Source organism: Mugil cephalus, chromosome 8, assembly GCF_022458985.1.
Source record: "Mugil cephalus isolate CIBA_MC_2020 chromosome 8, CIBA_Mcephalus_1.1, whole genome shotgun sequence".
NCBI classification, from domain to species: Eukaryota; Metazoa; Chordata; class Actinopteri; order Mugiliformes; family Mugilidae; genus Mugil; species Mugil cephalus.
In genome coordinates this window covers 25,366,665-25,388,478 of record NC_061777.1, presented here as the reverse complement: position 1 = coordinate 25,388,478, position 21,814 = coordinate 25,366,665, and the positions used below count along the sequence as shown (strand labels likewise).

The 21,814-nt window shown below is 41.3% G+C and overlaps 1 protein-coding gene across 3 annotated transcripts; it reads left to right on the top strand.

Moving 5' to 3' along the window:
• Window positions 1-2,649: 2,649 nt before the first annotated feature.
• fkbp15b (FKBP prolyl isomerase family member 15b) lies at window positions 2,650-20,328 on the top strand. 3 transcript variants are annotated; one of them, XM_047592473.1, is made up of 30 exons: window positions 2,650-2,799; window positions 6,296-6,399; window positions 6,715-6,790; window positions 6,953-7,022; window positions 7,116-7,190; window positions 8,179-8,277; window positions 8,448-8,597; window positions 8,705-8,773; window positions 9,237-9,380; window positions 9,495-9,649; window positions 9,745-9,796; window positions 10,554-10,670; window positions 11,824-11,908; window positions 12,000-12,100; window positions 12,210-12,297; window positions 12,427-12,536; window positions 12,625-12,723; window positions 12,838-12,932; window positions 13,481-13,583; window positions 14,554-14,586; window positions 15,090-15,261; window positions 15,608-15,744; window positions 15,819-15,974; window positions 16,084-16,236; window positions 17,073-17,165; window positions 17,297-17,410; window positions 17,903-18,010; window positions 18,321-19,045; window positions 19,475-19,583; window positions 19,762-20,328. In XM_047592473.1, exons 1-30 carry the CDS (start codon window positions 2,750-2,752, stop codon window positions 19,840-19,842), a joined length of 3,723 nt encoding a protein of 1,240 aa, XP_047448429.1. In that variant the 5' UTR covers window positions 2,650-2,749; the 3' UTR covers window positions 19,843-20,328. The 3 variants fall into 3 exon arrangements, with proteins under 3 accessions (XP_047448429.1, XP_047448430.1, XP_047448431.1); XM_047592474.1 differs by lacking the exon at window positions 14,554-14,586 and having other exon boundaries at window positions 2,658-2,799; XM_047592475.1 differs by lacking the exon at window positions 19,475-19,583 and having other exon boundaries at window positions 2,658-2,799.
• Window positions 20,329-21,814: the final 1,486 nt, after the last annotated feature.

Genomic DNA, 21,814 nt, shown 5'->3' with positions numbered 1-21,814 from the left:
TCATGTTCATATTTAGTGAGAGTGATGCTAACTTGGTTTCCATGGAATAATAATCTATATTTGTATTATCTTTGTAACATTGTATAAATAATTATCAGATGGTATAGCTGCATCCTTCCTGTGATGAGAGCTTTGTCTGGGGTTTTCAGTGTCTTTCTTAGTTATCTCTCAGAACAACATGAAATCTGAAGCCACTTTGTATCAAACGTTGCTCACGTTAGGTGTATGAACGTGTTGCTGTTACTCTTCCGCTGTAAAGCCCACCCAAACAGTTTGATTCGTCAAGTAGATTGTTGATGCTCAGCTCCCAGAGAGACACAAGGCGACCACACAGCACCAGCTCAGTAAATGTCGAGCAACTATCAAATTGCAAAAAACTCATAAAAAGGGAAATCTCTTTGTCACAGGACATAGTTGACCTGGTTATGTTAGTTAGCTTAGGTACAAAACCTGGAGAACAACATACACAACTAATAAATCATGGCCAGAACTTTGACCAGATTTGTTACTTTTGGAACCTTTATTTATTTATTTTCTTGTGTTTTCCTTTTTTTCATATAGGGGCAGGTGATGTTAAGTTGTAGTTCTGAGTCACTGTAAACATACCAGCTCCAGTGTTATTATATTGATTGATAGGTTACCCACATGTCCACTTCCTTTTCCTTAAACACAGTCCACCTGCTTAAACCAAAAATTAAGCGAAAGACGAAGCACCAGCAACTGCCGTTCCTCTAATAACCACTTCAGTGTCGCTCTAAAAGCGGCCTCCCTGTTGAAGTAAACATTACAGCAGAAATAATCCAAAAAAAAGTGCTGACAAGATAGAATACAAAAACAAACAAAAGGCCTAGGAGCACAAAAGATAATTGGGGGACAGCAAGGAAACATGAACTAACAAAAGACACAGGCAGTACTAATTGTTTAAAAAAAAAGGCACAGGTGAAACTAAAGAGTGGCGCAGCATGCAGACAAAGGACAGTGAAAGACAGGTGAGTAAAAAGAAGTAAAACTTAAATGCACTAGAAAAAAAAACAATTACAAAATAAATCAGGAAACCAACTGGATAACAAAAGGTACCAAACTCCACATCTTGATAGTCTATAAGGTTACAGTCTCAGTACTGTGACACCTAAAGACCCTGTCTGCCCGACTCTTTTTGAAACTGATGAGTTACAGAGTGAGGTCCTGGAGAGGTTGTGATTGCTTAAAGAAAAACCAGTGCATCACCTTGGCACAACGGGTATCTACACCAATTTATGGAAATCTTATTAAGTCTGAAGAATTCACTCATAAGTAGCCCTCATCCACCACGAAGGCTTTCAGAAAAGAATTAACTGCTGCTAAAAACACAAGTTGTAACAGCTGCAGGCAAACAGAACACTGTTCCCTTCACTACACTGTGTCGGGTGTACGTGTTGCCAGGATTGACGCAGTGTTATGACATGATCAAAATGCTGTTTGGAGTTTGGCCAAACAATACAGCTCTTTTAATGAACTTGGCAAAGAAGACGGGCACGAGTGTTAGATGGAATTAACGCCGACTGTAGGTGATGTGACTGTGTTAATGTGAATGAAATTAGATCTATTTTTTGCCACAATAATAACAATGATGACAGACATTGTATCAAGCATTAACTATTATGATTTGGATGAAGTTTTACTTTGTGTTATAATGAGCCTGTACATGTGCATGTTTTAAAAGTAACATGTCAACAAATAAATAAAGAAACAAGCATCTATTTGGATGCTGAAATGTAATTATGAATAGAGAATTTTCACCATAAAATAAAAAATGAGACCTGATACTCAGCTACAACAGCTACTACAACCTCAGGACAGTAAGTGAGTGAGTACTATTTGTAAGAAAAAGAAGAAATGAATACATGTTCTTCAGGATTTCCAAAAACTAGAGTTGAGATGATGAATTTACTTGTGTAGAAAGAATTGAGATTAAATGCCTTCATCTTTATGTTTGTCCTATTACATTTAGTTATTTTTTATGTTTTTTAGGCCTGAGCTGCACTTTTTGAAAATAAATAAAAATAAAAATAAGAATTAAATTATTTAATTTAGACTTTATCTGTAATTCATATACATTAAACCGTATGTAAAGATATATAGAGAAACCATCAGATGAAGAAAGTCAATAATATGTTATAATATAAAAACATTTAGAAAGCAAAATACTGCAATAACAGATAAAAAGACAAATAAAGAACATATCAGCAAATGAATAAAGAAAAAGTAGAGAAGAAAGAAGGTTAGAGTGAGTCTAAATTATGAATAAAGAACAAAAGAAATATTTTTCTTCTCTTTCTTATTTTGTTTTTATTGAATATTATTTTTACTTTTTTTTATAGTGCTTATTCTATTGTTTTTATATTTGCACTACTTAAGCCAGGAGCTAACACCCAAAATCTCGTTATGACAATAATGGATTCTTGATTCTCGATTCTATTAAGCGTCCTGTAAGGTCAAAAGTCAGGGTTGTCCAAAGGGCAGCGTGAGCAACACTTTCATCTCATGATGACCTTGTTGTGCCGTCTCCTCTCATGTTAACCACCTCGCCTTTGGCGCCCTCCAGTGGTGGCGCCCTCCAGTGGTGAACTGAAAGAGGATCAGGTGGAAAGTCAGCTGATTCCACACTAACAGGAAGAGGAAGTCACAAAGTAGACATGTAAAAGACAGAAGTCTTTTCTGGGGTTGTTTTATTTTATAAGAGAAGGCTTCAAACGTTAAAAGAATAATAATGTTCGCCGGTGACGACGAAGACGGGGACTTCTTGTCGCCCTCGGGAGGGTGAGTGTTTATTTTGTTTTCCAATATAATTTGCAAGGCTAATGCTGTTTAGCGTGCGGGCTAACTCGCGTAGCAGCATCATCCCGGTTAACTCTTACCGCGAATGGACCAAATATTATTTAAATCTGGAAGTTTATTGCCACCTTATTTGTACGTAACACTTGTTCTAAAATATGTCGACTCAGACGCTATTGTTTTTAAGCATTTTTTCCGTTACATTAGTTGTGCCTGTCATTCTTATGTGAGTGCATTCCTGCTAAAAGCACTGCTATGAATCAGGAAAAATGAGTTACAACTGAGAGCATATCTCCAAATTACAGAGTAAATTCAGTAAGTGTCTACGAAGCCTGTTCCATCTATGAGTTATATACCTAATGAACGCCTGGTCGAGCAGAACATTTCCCAGTCAGCCCCACTGCTTCTCTAACGTTACTGGTCTGATGAATTATCACATGCTCCCCCCTGACTCACTCTGTTGTTTTTATGAGTGGAGCGTATCAGCCTCCTGCAGGCGTCTGTATTTACGCAGGCATTACTTTTATTCATTTATGGTTTACTGAAAAAAATGTTGATGTTCTGTCAGTGTTGGGATACATTAGGGAAAAAGTGGGCATTTTGTTCTCAGAGTTGACGAAAGAAGCTGCAAAAATGGTCGAGTGGAAAGATCTGAGTGTCTTTGACAAGGGCCGAAATTAAATGGCTAACTCCATAAGTCTCTAAGAATCTTCGGTCCTTGCGGGGTGTTTCCAGTCTGCGGTGGTCAAACGTGGTCCAAGGAAGGAAGATATGTGCACCGGCGATGGGCTCCGGGCACGATGATGCACACAAGGTGTGAAGACCAGCCTAAGTGGTCCGATCCACCGGACAACGTACTGCAGAGTTAATGCCAGTGGTGGTAGAAAGGCCAGAACAAGCCCTGCATCACCTTTGTTTTAGTATAGGGCTGCGCAGCTGCCATGTGGACCCCCGCCCCCAGTATCAGAACGGAACTATGCAACAATGGAAAATAGAAGATGGCCCGGTTTGTGACATTTTCTTTTAAGTCACATGGCTGCGTACGTGTACATCGCTTACCTGGGGAATACGTGGCAGAACGAATGCAGTGTGATGCTGTACTTTGAGCCTCCCGATGGCCTCTTTCAGATGACAGTGCCACCTGCCAGAAAGCAAACAAAAAAAAAATCAACATAGTGAATTCAAGGTGTTCAAATGGCCTCTCAATCCAACCTCACATCATTGGGAGGTTCTGGATAAGCCACCTCACAACTCTCAGTTCTTAAAGTATCAGCTGATAACGCCCCGGTGCCAGATACCACAGCACACCTTCAGAGGTCTGGAGGAGCCCATGCCAAGAGAGGACCTACACAATGTTAAGTTGGTAGTCATAATATTATGGCTGATCGGTGTGTGTTTTCAGAGTTTTTCGTGTTGTCATGGAAAGCCACTCATAGGTTGTTGTGATGCTGACATGCTCCAAACTGAGGCCTTTTGTCATGAGACTGAGTCACTCACTATCTTTACACCTAGCCACTCAGTTTCGAGGCATTCAGTTACGTCTTTGCCTCATTCTCAGGCCGTCAAGGAGAGCACTGTGCTTTCCAGCGCTGCACGGGCATTGTGTGATGGCAGCACTGTGGGATAAGCGGGCCGCGTAGGGCCTGCCCTGGAGGGAGGAGTGTTATGGTGGCTAATTCCTCTCACATGCTCCTTGTTAGAGGAGTAAAAGGAAGGTAAGGGCTCCTGCCGGAGGCTGTCTGCTCCTTCTGCTCGCCCAGCGCTAAAGCCGGACTACTTTTCGTCTTCTGCTATGGTGTTGAATCTGCCACGGTGGTGTGGGATCAGCGTTTCCCCTGGAGAGAAACGCTGGAACGTTCATTAGGAGGATTTTCTACCCATGCAAACAGGCTGCCCCTCCTCTTCTTTGTTCCTCACTGTTGGAGATGAGGCCCTCAAGGCGTTCAACATGTCCATCCTGGGAGACACCAGTGACTACCAGTGGAAGGAGTTCCAGGGGTCAGTACAAGGCTGCTGTGTAGAGCTGCAAACGTTAGTCCATCAGTTTGTCGGTGTTAAATGATGCCATCCAGTGAGAGGGTTTCATCCTTTGCTTCACACAAGAGCGTGAATATTCTCTGACTGTGGGTAAATTGTTTGAAGTCATCACTGTAAAAGAAGACGCATCATGTTGTGGCAGTGATCAGTGGTTGCATCCCAACTGTGTTTTTGCAAGAGTTATCTTGTTGTGAAAGCACAGAAACACACAAACAGCTGTCATTGCGTAACTGTTGACCTCACCAGTTCGATGCAGCCTCTTGGAAACGATTAGGCTGGTGACTGTGACTGAGGGAGCAGCTGGAACGACGTCGCTGTGCTTCCTGATGCTTTAAGTTGTTTCAGCGCCTCATCTGCTGTTGTTTATATAATACTCTACAAATTAATTTCTATATTTAATTAAACATTTTTTAAAATCTTCACTCAGGGCCCAGTCACTACTTGTTGTTTTCCTCAGCAGGTGGCTCATTTGACAGTGACAGAGTCAGGTTGTTCCAAATCTGTGGAAAAGCTAGTAGCTGTTTCCATAGATGTTTCCAATCATTTTTCTTCCCACATTCCAAAGCGAATACATTTTTTTCTCATAAAGCTGGATGCAGTAGCCATCACCGAAGATTTTGAGATGCTGTATGTCTGTGAAGATTCTCAGCCATCCCATATAAACAAGCTAAAACAAAGGCAACTTGTTTGACTTTTCTTGAAGACGTTTCATCAGCTGGAAGTTAAGCTTTTTATTGGCAGCATTTTTGGGTGGTGCCTTAAGCCTTGGATCCACTGAAAGCGTCCGCGGCGCGTCACCGCCTTTGTCGCCGCACCGTGTACCCTGCCACAGAGCAGAGCGTCTACCGCTGCTGCTGGACGAGATCACAAGGATTCAAACATCGCGCGATAATCAATGCCGAGTCGCGGGTATTTAAAGAGAGTGGGATTTTGGAGCCTCCTGTATCAGTAAATTAATTACTGAAGTCTGATGTTGAGTTTTCCAGGCTTTATCAGATATGGAGAAGATAAAATTACAGCTTTATTTGATCAAATAATTGGTTATTTTGTAATCACTGGAGACTAAATGATTCGCAAAAGATCCGACCTATTCATAAGGAACAAAGATGAGATAACTCAGATAAAACTTACTTTATTAGGTTTATGCAGATAAAGTATAAATAATGTAGGTCATTGGGTACATGACTTTTAAAACTTAGTTCAGATTAAAGTGGTGAGAGGAAGAAGTTGAAGTGCATAGAGCAGCTACAGTGACTCATACAAAACCCCAAATGGAGACTGGTATGAGCAGCTGTTGTTCTCGTGAGTGGAGATGACTGCGAGGTTAGTGCAGCGTAAGAGCCCACGTCTCACAGTATGACTGAGGCAGCGATATTTTTCAGCCAAATCATGTATTGAATTAAAAATTGTAACCATATTTACAGGAGTGTTTGTTCTTTTGCAGTGCCAAGTTGGCGTCCCTGTTTGGACTAGACCAGGAAGCCAGTCAGGGGAACGAGTCGTTCCAGTACACGGCCCCGAAACAGCCTAAAAAAAGCTCCAGCTCAGGTGAGGAGGTCTGACTGGGTGTTTCTCAATCTGGGCTCTTGTGGAACGTCATCACTCGCTGCCCAAGTGCCATCCCAAATCAGTCCAGATACCAGGATGCGTTTGTGCAGTGATGTGTTTGTGCGTGGCCTCGGGTGTCCAGGTATCCCAGAATGCTTTGTGTGGGCGTCATCAAGTACGTTCCAATTCCAGCTTGACTGTAGTTGTGTCCTGTGTTTCAGAGTTGAACTCCAGTACAAACTACCAAGTGCACCAGTCCAAAGTTCAGGTACTTGAATCGCTAAATGTCATGTTCTGTATTTTGTCTGTTTACAGCACCAGCCAATCAGAAAGCATCTCCTCCTGGAGCTCCTGCAGTGTTATTTGCCTCAGCAGTCCAAGCCTTCAGATAGTGAGTTTAATACCATTTTCTAACTGCATTTAAAAACATTCAAGTTTCTTTACAGCTAGCTTAAAAACATAATGTGCTGTGTTATTAAAGTCACAACGCCCTGAATCATCTTAATCAGAGCCCAGTGAAAAGCTTTTCTGCCCTTTTTTTTATGTCGTACAGTATTAACGGACAATACACCAAGCAGGGGAAGCTGGGGGCAGCCGTACTGGGCAGCCACACAACAAAAGAGGTTGGAGCTCTGCTAATTAGTCACTCGTTTGAGATTATTGGTGTGACTTTCGCTTTTTTTGTCATGAATAACGCACTGCCTTCTTTTCTGCAGTACAAGCTGCTTCTGTACTTGAGCCAACAGAAACAAGTTACCACGGCCAAGATTCACGTGGGCTTTGATTTCACGGTGAGTGGAGTCATGAAGGAGTCAAGACAATTAGTCCAGCGCTTGACACCGAAAGCTCTGACACACGTTTGAAAGTTGCAGATATTTACCAGAATAATATTAATAACGTTCAACTGAGAAAAAATAAGCTGTTTGAGATGCCCCATCAAATTTCTTTTCTACCACATTCAGCCACAGTGTTTTGGTAGCTGTTAACAATTTGTAGACCACTTGTGTGAATTTTGCCAAATTTTAATATGGCTTCAGTTTGTCCAGACTGCTGCAGCTTCCTACTGCAGTAACTCTTTGAACCCCCTGTTGAAGACCTGTGCTATACATGGTTAATTTGAAACTAATCACGTTTGCATAACTATGGGCAATCATGAAATTAATCATCTTTAAATATTGTTAATAGACTGACAGCCCTAGAGAACCCCACTTCTTTATATTCTGGATCCGCTGCACCTAAAACGAAGTGTGATGAACCCAGACACCCAAAGTTGGTGAATAATTGATATTTATATTGTTGATAAATTGCCCCATCTGGTGGTCACTGGCGGTATTTCTAGCAGAGTTGAGCAACAAAACATCTAACTGTTCAGTGTGACAATGTGTAGTTGAATGAACAACGGTGATTAAATGATGCCCCTCCCCCCTGGTTCAGTGAGTGAAATGGTGCAAAGGTGGGTGAGCAAACTAGGCAGTGAATTAAAGGCAGCAGCTTTAGCGTGAACAAACCAGTGAATGTGGGAAGTGATTATTTTTTGATGGTTTCACATCAGTCATTTCACTTCCATGTGTTCCCGGATGTGATGTGAATGCAGCTGAAGCTCTCATTTCATCTTGGGGGTTTCAGGCCTCAGTGCTCTGTGTATGTGTGTCACGCCTGAAACACATTTTATATGTCAGTGTTTTTCTTTCCAGTTAGCACTCCTTTATTATTGTTTTTACAAAAACACTTTGTCTTTTTTTTAATGGCCACTTGTTCTTCCTTTTCATCTGTCTGTAGGTTCAGCCTAACAATTACTGCACTTTTTATGATGACCAGAGGCAGAACTGGTCCCTGATGTTTGAATCAGAAAAAACTGCATCTGACTTCTGCAAAGAGGTGAGCGACCCAGTGCACCCACAACTGAGACTGTGATCGTAGTGACTAATCAAACAGTCTCTGTGCTCACAGCACAAGGTCCACAAGCAGGCCTGTCTGACCCATATCAAACACAAGCTTTTACTACACTGGATTACACAATTTATGATTTTTTCCCCTTCTGTCGCCAGGTATGCTTGGCGAAAGCAAACAGTGCGTCTTCTTTAGATGTTGTGGTGGTTCAGGACCTGAGTCTTGGTGAGGGCCAAGCGGTGGAAAATGGAGACTCTCTGGAGGTGGTGTACACAGGCTGGCTCCTGCAGAACTACACCATCGGACAGGTCACAACCCACCCGCCCTTACTAGAACGCACCTCTGCCTTTTATCTTATTCTGTGCTTTGTGGACATGAGGGCGCACAAATAATTGATTGTACAATATGGTTCCAGATGTTTGACTCCAACCAGAACAAAGACAAGTTGCTGCGACTCAAACTCGGAGCTGGGAAGGTGATCAAAGTGAGTAAAAAAAACAAAAACATAGAAAAAGTTCAGTGAATAAGAATAGCAGCTTGAGTCAACATTATGACTGTGGTTATTTTCATCAGCTTAATTCTACCACTTTGTTTATTCATGACTTTACATTAAAAGTTCCACTGACAAACATGACGTCTCAGTAGCGCCCACATGATATAAGAGATGATGATGGTGATCTAATGCTGAACCAGTCTTGGCAATATTTATTTTTTTCTAAATTTCCACTAACCTTGACTCTAGTAGACAAACACGATATAATGTAGAAATGCCAAGCAGGAACATTCCCCTTCATATTTGAGCTCCATTTGGTTTTACTTAGTGGTGCTTAGGTTGTGTTTGGGTTCTGCTTTAAATGACCGGCCTAAACCTCATGTTCGCCGCCATCATATTACTATCATGTTATTACCTCATCATTCTTCATAATGTTCTTCTCTTGTGTGAGCAGGGCTGGGAGGAAGGGATGATTGGAATCAAGAAGGCAGGCCGTCGTCTCATCGTTATACCGCCCAGCCTAGCATACGGATCCAAAGGAGTCCCAAACCGAGTCCCACCTAACAGCACTCTCATCTTTGAAGCGGAGCTAAATCGGGTAAGTTCCCCAGCATCTGTCTCTGCCTTTGAATGCAACGCCTGACACAACTGGTTGTTTTTAAATGTGGGTGAAGTGTGAAGAGAAGCTTATTGTTCTTGTGTTGTGCTTTAGGTGAAGTTTTCTAAGGACAGTGGCTCTGACAGGGCCAGTGCCAGCTCCAGAGACTCTGCTGCTCCCTCCCCTGCCCCCTCCCCGGCCCTCAGCATGGAACATCTGGCCCCGGAGTCTTCAGTAGAAGCAGCTGCCTCAGGTCCAGGCAGACCCGGGTGAGATTTAAGGTTGAGCAGAAGGTTAATATCATTATCATTAACTTTATTCTCATTTAAGTTGAATTGGTCTTTTCTTTTCTTTCTTTGTCCAGGCCAGAGCCGCCTCTACGTACAAAGTCAAACTCTCTGAGTGAACAGCTGGCGGTAAGCACCCACATTTGTGAACATAATATACCTTAAAGTTATTATATATACACTCACTAGATGGTTCATAGGTGAAAATAAAATGCACTTTTATCTTTATGAAGGTCATGGTTTGAGGTTAGTAGTACTGTTGAATTGTTTCATCACACGTTCCTATTATTTTGTCACGTCCATTTTAGTCAACTTACCTGAATTAGCCCGCCCATGATATATATATATATATATATATATATATATATATATATATATATATACATGTATATACATGTATATAACAGTTGAAAGTTGAGCAGGAGTTGCTCAGATGGGAACTGATTATTCTCTTTTAAAGATCTCCTTAACAAATCCTTTGGGTGGACTTTGTGTGACCATGGACAGAAGTTGAATCACTCGGCTCTTTGCCTTTGAACATTACTCCATAAACCCTGCTTTCCCTCTTATCACTCTTCTACGTAGTTTCAAATCCACTTTTATTACATTGCAGCTGAATGACCAATTTTGTGATGAAGTGGGATTTAGTGCAGAACTGTTACATCTAGATGCATTAGACTATTCATACCCAGTGAACTGCCTAGAGCGTGTGTTATGAGTCTGGATGAACATGTATGAAAACCTTCTCTTCACTGGTTAGTGGAGACATTTAACCTCCAGGCAGTTTTTCTACTCTTCATATGAATGAGGCAGTTTACATTTTCAGTTCCGTCCATTTAAGTGTTGAGCTGTGTTGATAGAATTATTTTTTTTTTCCAAACTTCAGAATCCAGATTCCACCAAAGCCAAGCTAATCTCTCGCATGGCGAAGATGGGTCAGCCTATGTTGCCCTTTCTGGCAGGAGCAGCCGGCCAGCCTGAATCTAGTGACTCAGAGCTTGAGGTCAGTATCTTGTGACAATTATTATTATTATTAATTATTTATTTATTTTAGCTGTAGTCAGCACTGAACACGCTGTCCTGCTGCCAGATACACTCATCAAATGTGGATTAATCCACTGCTGATGCACCACTTCTTTCTATTTCAGTGTCATTTGTTGCAACTACAGTGACCAGCCGAGTGCGATTCTTTATTGATGTGTGGCATTTTTCCCTGAAATCTAATATTCCTGTAACTAAAAAGCTCGCAGAATTTGTTGTTCATACATTAGAGTTGGCCTTGAGATCTTTAGGTTCTGCAGCATTAGTGTTTCCCCACCTCTCTCCACCTTTGGCCCTTTCAATTAGTAATTTAGTAATTCAAAAAATGAAGTGACTCATTAGTCAACTTTTTATTGAAGTTAACTGTAATATTTATTTATTTACTTTGTCAAAGATTTGTAATGTTTCTAAATAGATGTGAAAAGCAGATACATTTTCACAGTAATGTTCTCTTCATGATGCTTTTGATTGAGAGGTGTTTTTTTTAGCGATGAATTGACACAAACAAATGATATTATGTCATTATTCTGCTGTGGATATGTGTGCGTACATACATTTGCAAAGAACAAACAATTTCTAACAGCTTTAGTTACAAATACTGGGTATAACCTGGATACAGATATGAACACAGATATTAGGAACATAAAGAGACACAGATTAAAAGTTTTGAAGTGATAAATGACTTGTAATGAGATATATATATAGATATAGACATGAGGACATTTACCTGCATACAGGTCATGTGGAAAACTTAATCAGAATCAGAATCACTTTATTGATCCAAGGGGAAATTACTTTTCGTTACAGCAGCTCCTCCTCAAAGTGAACCAGTGTTAAGAACAATAAAGTGAACATGGGTTATTGTACATTATCAGTATAAATATGGTTATAAATGTGAGTTGTGCACACTCAGAGTGAGGACTTGTACAGGCAGGAATGTGCATTTAGTCTGTTGCTGTGTGCTGCCCTCAGCCTGGTGCCCCAGCACACAACAGCATAGAAGATAGCACTGACTACCTCAGACCACTACAGTAGACTCATATAGTTTTGGAATTGCAGTACAGATGATTTCTGGTGTCATCAGTGATTTGGCCTTACTGTGCTTTCATCTCCAGGACACCAGTGGCAGCAGAGCGAAGGATCGGCTTGCAGCTCCGTCTCCGGTGCAGATCACTAACGCTGCTCCACCTTCTGTACACGGCAAGCTTCTTCCTCATTCTCATAAATTCATTCCTCCTCCAACAGAGGCTCAGGATTGCCTTTTAAATTACTTTGTGTTTTTTTCCTGCAGTCCAGTCTCACCCTCATGCTGCTCCAACCTCTGCCTTACTTCCTGTCATGACCACGGTTGCCCCACAGCCTGGGATGCCAGGCAACAGCCACGCCTTCCAGGTGAGGTTTCACAGAATATTCTACTGACTTACCATCGTAAATACACAATAGACAATCTGATAAACATGTGAAACATGTGGTAATATCAATGCTTCATGTTGTTCTCTAGCCTTATCCCTACACACAGACCTCTGCAGCCCCGTCTCAGCTGCAGCCTGTTGGCCAGGTCTACCCTGCACAAACTGTCCCGTACATGGGTAAGACCAGGATGTTTTCATTCTGCAGCAGCAGCAGCCCTAGTAGTTATTAATGTCACGTTAAATGATTTAAGTGGTGAAATGGTTACAAATCGCACACCCTTACTGTGGCGGATTTGTTTTCTCCAGGTTCCGGGGATGTTACTTCCTTTTTAATGACTGAGGCCCGGCAGCACAACACAGAGATTCGGTTAGCTGTTGGGAAAGTAGCAGATAAAGTAGATCAGCTGGCCTCCAAGGTAAAACGTCTATGTTCAACATTGTGTTTAATAAGCAGTTTCCACAAAAAGCAGATACACATTATTCTTGTCTCTTTCTCTATAACAGGTTGATGACCTTCAAAGGCAGGGAAGTCTGTCTGCGGGCGTGTCTGGTATGTCCATGGAAACGTCCATGATCATGCACAACATCCAAAGAATTATCCAGGTATGTACCTACAGAGTACAGTGGAGTCTACACTTTTTCCTCACTTCTTCTTTTTATAGAGCACACAAATTGGGAATCAAACCCTGTTGTGAACACGTCTGTTCTTGTTTTTAGGAAAATGATTGCTTGAAAAAGGAAGTGTTTGAGAAAAGCTCTCGCATTGAGGAACAAAACCGCAAGATCGGGGATCTCATCAACCAGAACCAGAGGTGAGTCAGGAGATGTCGGCTACAAAAAATAAATGGGACCATGTCGTTATACCAGAATGAATGAAAGTAATATAACAAAACAAGGCCTGACTAATGAATTGCTCTAAATTAAAAATATCTTTCTTTTAAAATAGTCTAAACAAGAACTGACTAATGCAGTTATTAAATATGAGTACACGGTTTGATTCTGTCATAAAAAAAACATGTGGAAACATAGGATGTGTGTAATTATTAATGTGATGTGTAAGAAGCCGCATGGAGTTAAGTAAGGTTTGTATTTCCTTAATAATGATTGAAGTCTTCATTTACTTTTTATTCCCAGAGATATTTCTGTCACTGCATCAAACAGCACCGCGTAACAATCACTGCTTGTATGAAAATGTTCTGTCTTTGACTTCTCATCTGAACATTGTGCTGGTTTCAGTTTCAGCTTGTTCCAAAATATGTGACACTACATTACAGATTGTTAGTAGCCTTACGGTTGTTATACTATCGCACAATAGTATCGTTTAATGGTCTATTAATGTGTTGGTGCGGTGGTTTTCCAGGTACATGGAGCAGAGTCATGTTCTTCTGGAGCAGAGGAACGACTCCCTCAAATCAACCAGTGAACAGAACCAGGCCAGGCTCCTGCAGGCGGAGCAGGACAAGGTGAGTGTTTGTCCTTACTGCTGGAGAAAGGAACACCTCAGTGCGTAGACCCATTGTTTGTATTGTACCAGCTCGATGGTGCTCTCTTCATGCTGACAAAGGGCAATTGTTGTCAGAGGATTGAGTCTAGTTTAAATTGGACCCAATTTGGACCCAGTTTATCACGTTGAGACTTATTTCCTTAATTTGACTCGTCTCTTTTTGACTTTTGTGGGGTCAGCAGGTAGATGAAGGTGAAGGTAGGTGTGGATCTTTACTATGAAACTACATCTGTTCTATGTAGTTTATACTGAATATATAAAGGTCATGAATTTAAGCCCCTGGTGATACAGACAATAAATGTTGGGGTCCACAGTACTGCAATATTTCGTTAACATAAACTTACATCACTGAATATGCTTTTTCACTACCTTGTGAAAACTGCGAATCAACTTTGTGATTAAAGACTGTATGTACAAATTACATAACCACAAAATAACTAAAAAGCTTCAGGGAAATCAAGTTAAATTAAAGCTCAGATATTGAGTGCCAATTACACTGTGTATTAACCTTTCAGCCACTAACATAGGTTGTCTTGACACAATGCAATGTTCTCCTGGGAAACCTTTTAAACCTTCCTGCCATTCATCTGGATGTATTTTGTCATGCACCACCCTCCAGCTACCAAACGAAGCTGACATTTCAGAGGTGCATGGTTTCATATATCCAGATGGGTGAACTAACTGAACAGCAATAATGCTTTTTCCCACTGGAATTCTGTTGCATTAGTAACTAAGAGGTTCCCTTTTATACACAGTCTGAATTGCACATTAGGATTTTCAGTTGCTGTAACCGTCATACACTTCTCAGTGGTGATAGCGTTGGTGTTGATTGAATCGTTTGCAGTCGCAGCACTTTGCTCTCCACCTGGTTACCTGTGCTACTTTGCTGGTCTGAGGAAAATCTAGTATTTACTGCTCTTTCTTCTCAGCATGCTCTACCTCTGGACCTGGGCTCTGGCCAGGTGAGCCCACTTTCTCTGTGTACTGCCATCAGATCGGGATCAACTAGTATCTGCAAAATAAAAATAAATAAATGCACAGAATTTAAACTTGGCGCTTAGGCATTTCCTGCCTAAAATATTTTTGTAATGAAGTTCAGATGTTCAAGTGAAAGCTCAACACTGAAATCCCTGTGACTGTTAGTTTCTTTGTGCAAAGAATCACAAGTAAATACTATTTGATCCCGATCTAACTGCTGCCCCTGTATCATCCTCGTCACGATTCTTCATTTGCATTTTAACTAACTATTTTCCTCTCTTTTTTTTTTTCTCTTCTGCCTGCTTTTCCATCACTCGCCACTTCTCTCCCACAGGGACAGGCTGCTCACACCACTAGCATCAGTAGCCACCCATCCAGGCTTGTTACCATGCGTTTCACTGTCTTTGCATGGTCCTGAGTTTTACGTTGCTGCAGACAGTCACTGGTGCATCTCATGCTCTCACCCCTTCCGCTGCGTCTCTGTCAGGTCCGATTGACCGAGGACCTGGCCTCCTCCACGGCGCGTGTGTCTCAGCTGCAGCTAGAAGCTTCAGCTCACCAGCAGAAGGCCGTGGAGCTGCAGACCAAACTGAGCTCAGCGCTTCAAGACAGTGAGAGCCACTGTCAACGCATCACTGCCCTGGAGACACAGCTGGAAGGTTTGTGTTAAAGTCTTTACAGGTTTGGAAAATATATTACTTCACGTTGTTGCACTGGTTGTTGCTGGATAACAAGCTGAACCAGATCCTAATTTATGAATTTTCTAAATTGTCCAAATACATTTGATCCAGTTATGTGAAATGTTATGTTATTATGTATAAAATGGGTACATTTGAGTGTGATTCTTATGCAGATGTGAATAACTCTACATTTCAACTGGTGTGGGCTGTAAAGTATATGTATTACTTTATTTGTGTTTGTAGATCATTAATTATCTAAATCAACGATGAATCAGAATGAATCAGTCAAGAGGTGGCGTTAAAGTTGAGTATTTATGTTTTCCAGAGCTGAAGGAGGAAGCAGAGAAGGCCCAGACTCAGTACCGCTCAGAGAAGCAAAAACGCAAAGAGATGGAGCTGAGAGTCAACACGGTGGACGAGGAGCTGCAGGACCTGAAGACCGATAAAGAAAACCTAGAACGAGTGAGTACACTTCATATCCTTTTGTCTAGAAACAAAGATAATATGGTAAACAACTGTTTATCCTTCCTGTTTAGGCACTTTTAGAGAGGAAGAAGAAGTGGCAGGCAGAGCGCCAGCGTCGGGACGAGGAGGTGGAGGAGCTCCGCAAGAGCAGCCAGCAGGAGCTGGACAACCTCCGGACTCAACTCCGCAAAGCCAGAACCAGCAGTGACAACGCTGCATCTGAGCAGGTCACACCCAACAAAGAAAGGGACAATTGTGGGAGCCGGTGTTTCTCTCAACACCTACGGTTTTACAGATTACCACTAACTTTACTTTTGCATCTTGTATGCATTGTAGTTGTCTCAGCTGCAGCTGGAGCTGGAGGAGGAGTGGAAGGGGAAGAGTCAGCAGGCGTTGGCTTCGGCTAAAGAGCAGCACAGCAGAGAGCTGCTCGAGCTGACCGAACAGAGAGATGCTCTGCAGAACAAGCTAACTCAGCTGCAGGAAAAGGTAACGAAAGTAGTCCTGGTAAAACCCAAACGCAAAAACCAGCCCATGCAGCTTTGTTAGTATTTACAATTTCTGAAAATCTTTGTCAAAGGTTGAGCATAAAAACAAGAGATCTGAAGCAGGATTAAATGGGCACAGTAGGAACAATATCAGAGTTACCTTATGGAAGAAGTGGTATTTTTTTTATTATATGACCCAATCTAGAGACCAAAAGTCATGTTATTTTGGCCACTTTTTATTTATTTTGACGTATTTATATTTCATGAAACTGAGTTTTCTAATGTCATTTTCTCATTAAAGAGTAGTCTTAAAAGTGGCCATTATAAAAACTTGTCAGCTGTTAAGATGTGTACTGAAAACTCAAACTAAAAGAGACCAAAATGAACCTATTCATATAATATTCAGAGTAGCTTACTGTTTTGTTGGACTGGCTGGTTATATAGAAAAAGTTAAACCTGCAAGCTAATCAGCTAATCTAGCAAAGTAAAGTAACTTAACTAGTTACTTGGCTAAATTAGCCTGTTTTGGTATTAGTTACCTTCAACAGAATGAAAAGATGTGGCTTTTGTGGGGTAGCTGTGTAGAAAAACTAGCTAAGATAAATAGTTAACTATGAACTAGTTAATAGCCATAAACTAGCCAAGTAACTAGTTAACTTGTCTAACCAGTTCACAGAAAGAAACCAGGAGTTTTTTTTTAGCTGCAGTCAAAATTTGTGTATTCATTCGTTTTGAAAATTGCAATCACAATCGTTTGACACAAGAATAACTGTACATGGTGTGATGTAGATGTGGCTGTTTGATGTGTAATTTCCTCAATTTCTTCTCCCCCAACAGTTTACAGCTTTGAAGCAGTCGAGAGACTCTGAGGAACAGAGTCTGCAACAACAGCAAAGGCAAAGCGAAGAGCTTCAAGCCCTTCAGGAAAAAGTGAGATGGGTTAACTAGTCATCAGTCAGCCTGGGACTCTTGATATCAATCCGAACTTATCTAATCTAATAAACCTAATCAAACATTCACCATCAACTTCTTTCAAATGCCCGTGTATTATTCTCTTTCAGTACAGAGCTCTGGAGCTGCAGGGAAAAGCTGTACGGGAGAAGTTGGAAAGACGAGTGGCTGAACTGGAGAAGAACGCTGAGGAGCAGGAGGGTTCAGGGGATACTGCAGCAGAGGTGAGAGCTCTCACACCCACACATGCCAGTGAAGTGACTGAATCAGAGCAGCGCAGTCATTTCCTTCAGTTTTCCCATCCTTGTTTACACCTTTGGATCATTTTTGTGGAAGGTCTGCAGTAGCTCATTCTAACCTCTAGATGTCAGTGCAGCTTGACTGAACCTTCAGTCGTAGTTTTTTGTTTTTTTTTACAGTGTAAGTGCAACAAAAAGGCTGTGCACCTTGGTATATAATACATTCTTTTGTATTGTTTACTTTATGATATAAATTGTTTGTAATTTTGTCAACAAAAACACATTTTCTCTGTGAAAGTGTATGATTTTTATTCATGTCCTGAGTTGAACTAGCTAAATACAGGGTATTACAGTTACAATGACTATTTCTATCATAGATTATATCTGTCTCAATCCCTTTGCTTGTAGCTCACTTTAATCGATCACATAAATATTGAAACATGTCATTATTTTTTATTTTGATGTTTGTACTTGCAGGTGAAGCGTGTGATGAACGGAGTGTTTCATACTCTGCGAGGGGAGTTTGACCTTAGTGAATCTTACAGTGGCCAGGCTGTGCTCAGTGTAATCGTCTCTACCATTAAAGTAAGTGCTTTTTACACAGAAACATGGTTCAAGATTTTGTTGGTTGAAGACAGTAGTCTGCTGGAAATAACACCCCAAACCACTGATCAGCTCCTCTCTTCAGGGGTATCAGTCATTTAGTTTGGTCCATTTTAGAATATTTCTGTGGAATAAGAAAGAATTCAATTCTATTCAGAGCTTCTTTGTTTTATTGTGTGACAAACCAAAGGCATGACAGTGTGCCAGGGAGCATCTGTGTATAATCCTGTACAGGTGGAACTATTCTGTTGTTTTGGTGACTTCTTTGAATTATTGTTTTTTGTTTTACTAGAATGTAACTCTGCAGCTGCTCAGTGGAACTGACAAACCATCCCTGAAACCATCTAAGAAGGAAGAGGAGGCGGAGGAGGCAGAGGAGGAGGAGGACGATGAAGAAGAAAGTGAGACTGTGAAACAAAGGGAGGAAACACCTCCCCAGATTGTACATGTGAATGGACAAAGAGAAGTCAAAGAAGAAGAAAAGGAGGAAGAAAAGGTGGAAGATGTACATGTGACTGAGGTCCAACAAGTCAGTGAGACTCAGATGGTTCAGGAAGATGCAGCAGCAGAGGAGGAGACGGAGACGGAGAAGGAGACAGTAACTGAGACGGAGACAGTAACTGAGACGGCACGTCTGGCAGAGCCTTCAGAACCCACTGCTCCGCATCCACTTCCACCCACTGACCTCAGTCCACAAGATACAGCAACAACACAATCTGAAGTGAAGCAGGAGCACAAACAACACTCTGAACACTCTGAAATCTCGACAGAAGAAAAAGACACCAGCAGGTCTGCAGGTCTGGATGATGGGCCTGATGAGAGAGCACCGCCTGAGGACGGACTTGAGCCTGTGTCAGAAGAAAATGCTGTAATGAGTAGCAAGGCAGACCCAGAGAGTGTGGAAGACGGGGAGCATGTAGAAGAAATAAAAGCTGATTCTCAGAGCACCTTTGGACCTCCCGTCAACCCACCTCCTCCACCGGAAGCACCCCAGAACAGCTCGAGAGAAGACGCAAGGTGAGTCTGACATCACTAAAATCTTAGAACAGCCAAGACAACGCTCCAGTCTCTGGAGTGTCCTTTACAAGCCCAGGCTTTGACTCCACAGAACATATGATGAATTGCCACAAATGGGAAACGTATGCATTTAAAGTTAAGTCCACACACTGAGAATGAACTGAATGGGTTTATAGTGGATCTGTGGACCGCAAAAAAATGGTTGTAACCCAATAAATGTTTGGTTGATAGCGTTAAGAAGTTACATTGAACCAGTCTTGAGATGTTTCTTCTTCTCTTGTGTTTTATCTCTACTGATTAATGCATGTGTTCGTCCAAACTAACATCCTGTCTGAACTGTTTTCTGGCTTTATCCCCATTCCCCTTCTCTCTGTCTTCTCTGCTGTCGTTTGTCTGTCCCACCCCATTCATTTTGTGCTATTCTCTCAGTCCGACTGGGGGAATTGGTGAGAAAAATGGAGAGAAGCCATTTTTCCAGATCCCAACTCCCGCCAAGCCCCCCGCAGTACCCAGCGAGGAGGAAGAGGAGGATGAAATGGTGAGGAATGATCTGTAGAGCTCAGGAGAAGCTCTCAGATTTGATTCAGCTTTCTGCCACACCAACCTGAGCCCTTCCTGTGTTTGTCGTCAATCTGACATTTCAGCACTAATTTAAAGACTCTGTTCCCTCACTGTAATATTAATGGGTTTTTATGTTTCCTCCCTCATTTGTCCAGAGCTTGAAGGGGCGTCCGCCACCAGCCCCTCTGTTTGGTGATGAGGACGATGAGGATGATGACCTGGACTGGCTGAACTGACGTGGAACCAGAACAATCCGAGTCTGCCTTTTTAATTTCAACACTAAAAAGAAGCGTGAGGAGCTTTAACGGGTGTTTCTGCCCAGTGGAGCAGCGTAAGAGGCCCAAGCAGCCTCTGCTGTGGCCGGACACGTGGCCCGGCTCTTCAGCTGAGCGTTGCCCTGGCGACCAGCAGCTGCTGCCACCGCCGTCAGGGACAACAAGGCTTCAATCTCAGGCTGATTTAGGTTGAAATAACAAGCTTGTCAAAATCAAATCAGAATATTTTCATTAATTTAACGTGATCTCTGTTTGTGATGAAGCTTAATCCCAGATTTTACACGGCCCTGTAGCAGGTTATGTTGAATTAGCAGGAATAATGTTGTCAGTGGTTTCAGACTGGATCATAATAGTTTTTAGTAATTAGCTCGCAGCTTTAAAAATAGATCTTTTACACCGTTTTGCTAACCTGAAATTCATTCCAGGAAATAAATGATTTTATCTCTACTCTTTGTGTTGTCTTTTTGCTAGTTTGCATGCACATTGTAGATTTGTAGGGACTTGAACATTTAAATGTATTTCAGCCTCTTGATTATCAAAGAACATTTATTTGTAATTATCAGTGAGAAACGGGTCACTGGAAAAAGACAGTCATAGATGAAAGATGAGAACAGAGAGATTTAAAATCCAACATCTACCTCTCTTAATTTTCTATATTTGTGCATCAGAATAACTCAGATCATCAGTAAATTTTCAAACAAGGCCTGAAAGTATACAATTAGAACCCAATTCAACAATTGAAATATATATATATATACACACACATATATATGTGACAATATTACATATGTGTGAGGTGCCAAACAAAGGGCACCGATAGGATTCCAAGTTAATTTCACAGCCAAATTAGAGTTTATCTGTTCAAGTGTTTCTTATCAATGTACTGACACCTATGTTACAGGTCAGATCTAAACATGCATCCTGCATGTCATCAGATCAGGAGACAGTAGCCACCAATATCAAGACAAGCTCCTCACAATACTAGGAGGTTTAACACAAATCCAGCACCCTGAGGTTGTACACTACGTGGAAGCTATATGGAAACTAGTGTAAGCGACAGCATGAAACAACAGTTTTATACTTGTGCGTAAACCTCTTTATATATACATCATTTTAACCGTTGTTAATTTTCAGTGAGATCTCATTTGACCCTATTATGCGAGTTTGCTACAAAAAGCTAAAACATAAATAGTCCGTTTCCAAGCATATAGCCATCCCCTTAATTTAACCAGCGGGGGGCGCTGTAGACCCAAGGAACGCAGAGCCGTATATTAGAGCGAGTCTGGCCAACTAGGGAACGGACCGTGGCAAGTGGCAATAACAGAGAATACAACTGGATTAAAAGTTAAAATATGTCCCAGTGCTCAGCCTACGGCTCCAACACAGGATCGGGAAAACACCCAACGAACAAAAACAGAGGAATTTATGGGAAGATAAGATGTCAATGTCTCTCTTTTATTAAGATTTTATACATAAAAAATAATAAATTCATACCATCATTAATGTGTACTTTGATCTCAAAAATGCCCAACACCGCTTTACAAAGAAAGTTTGAAGTTAGTTGAAGTTAACCAAGCCTTATGCTAGCTAGTTATCTAGACTAAAGGTTTGTAAAATATAGCAGCTACTGTCATACATACTGAGAAACCCATGTGTACATGTAATTTATGTCACATTTAATTGACACGTAACTTTGCCTCAGTTACTACTAAGTTAGCGTGCTAATGTTATAATGATAATTCTAGTAAGACTAGTTAAATTTTCACTATTTCTGGGTATTTATATTTTTTCTGAGCTTTTAACGGCGATGGGTTAGAGACTGAGGAGAAGGTAAACACAGCTCTGTGACTGATGAGGCGATGGGACTACAAAGCATTTTACGGGATCATTTAAGATATTTAAAGTAAGTAGACAGTGGGATATTTAAGTGAGG

Coding starts and splice junctions, on each gene's coding strand:
- fkbp15b (XM_047592473.1), top strand. CDS start 2,750: ATGTTCGCCGGTGACGACGAAGACGGGGACTTCTTGTCGCCCTCGGGA. Junction 12,724..12,837: donor ACATCCAAAGAATTATCCAG/GTATGTACCTAC, acceptor TCTTGTTTTTAG/GAAAATGATTGCTTGAAAAA. Junction 15,262..15,607: donor CCTGGAGACACAGCTGGAAG/GTTTGTGTTAAA, acceptor TATGTTTTCCAG/AGCTGAAGGAGGAAGCAGAG.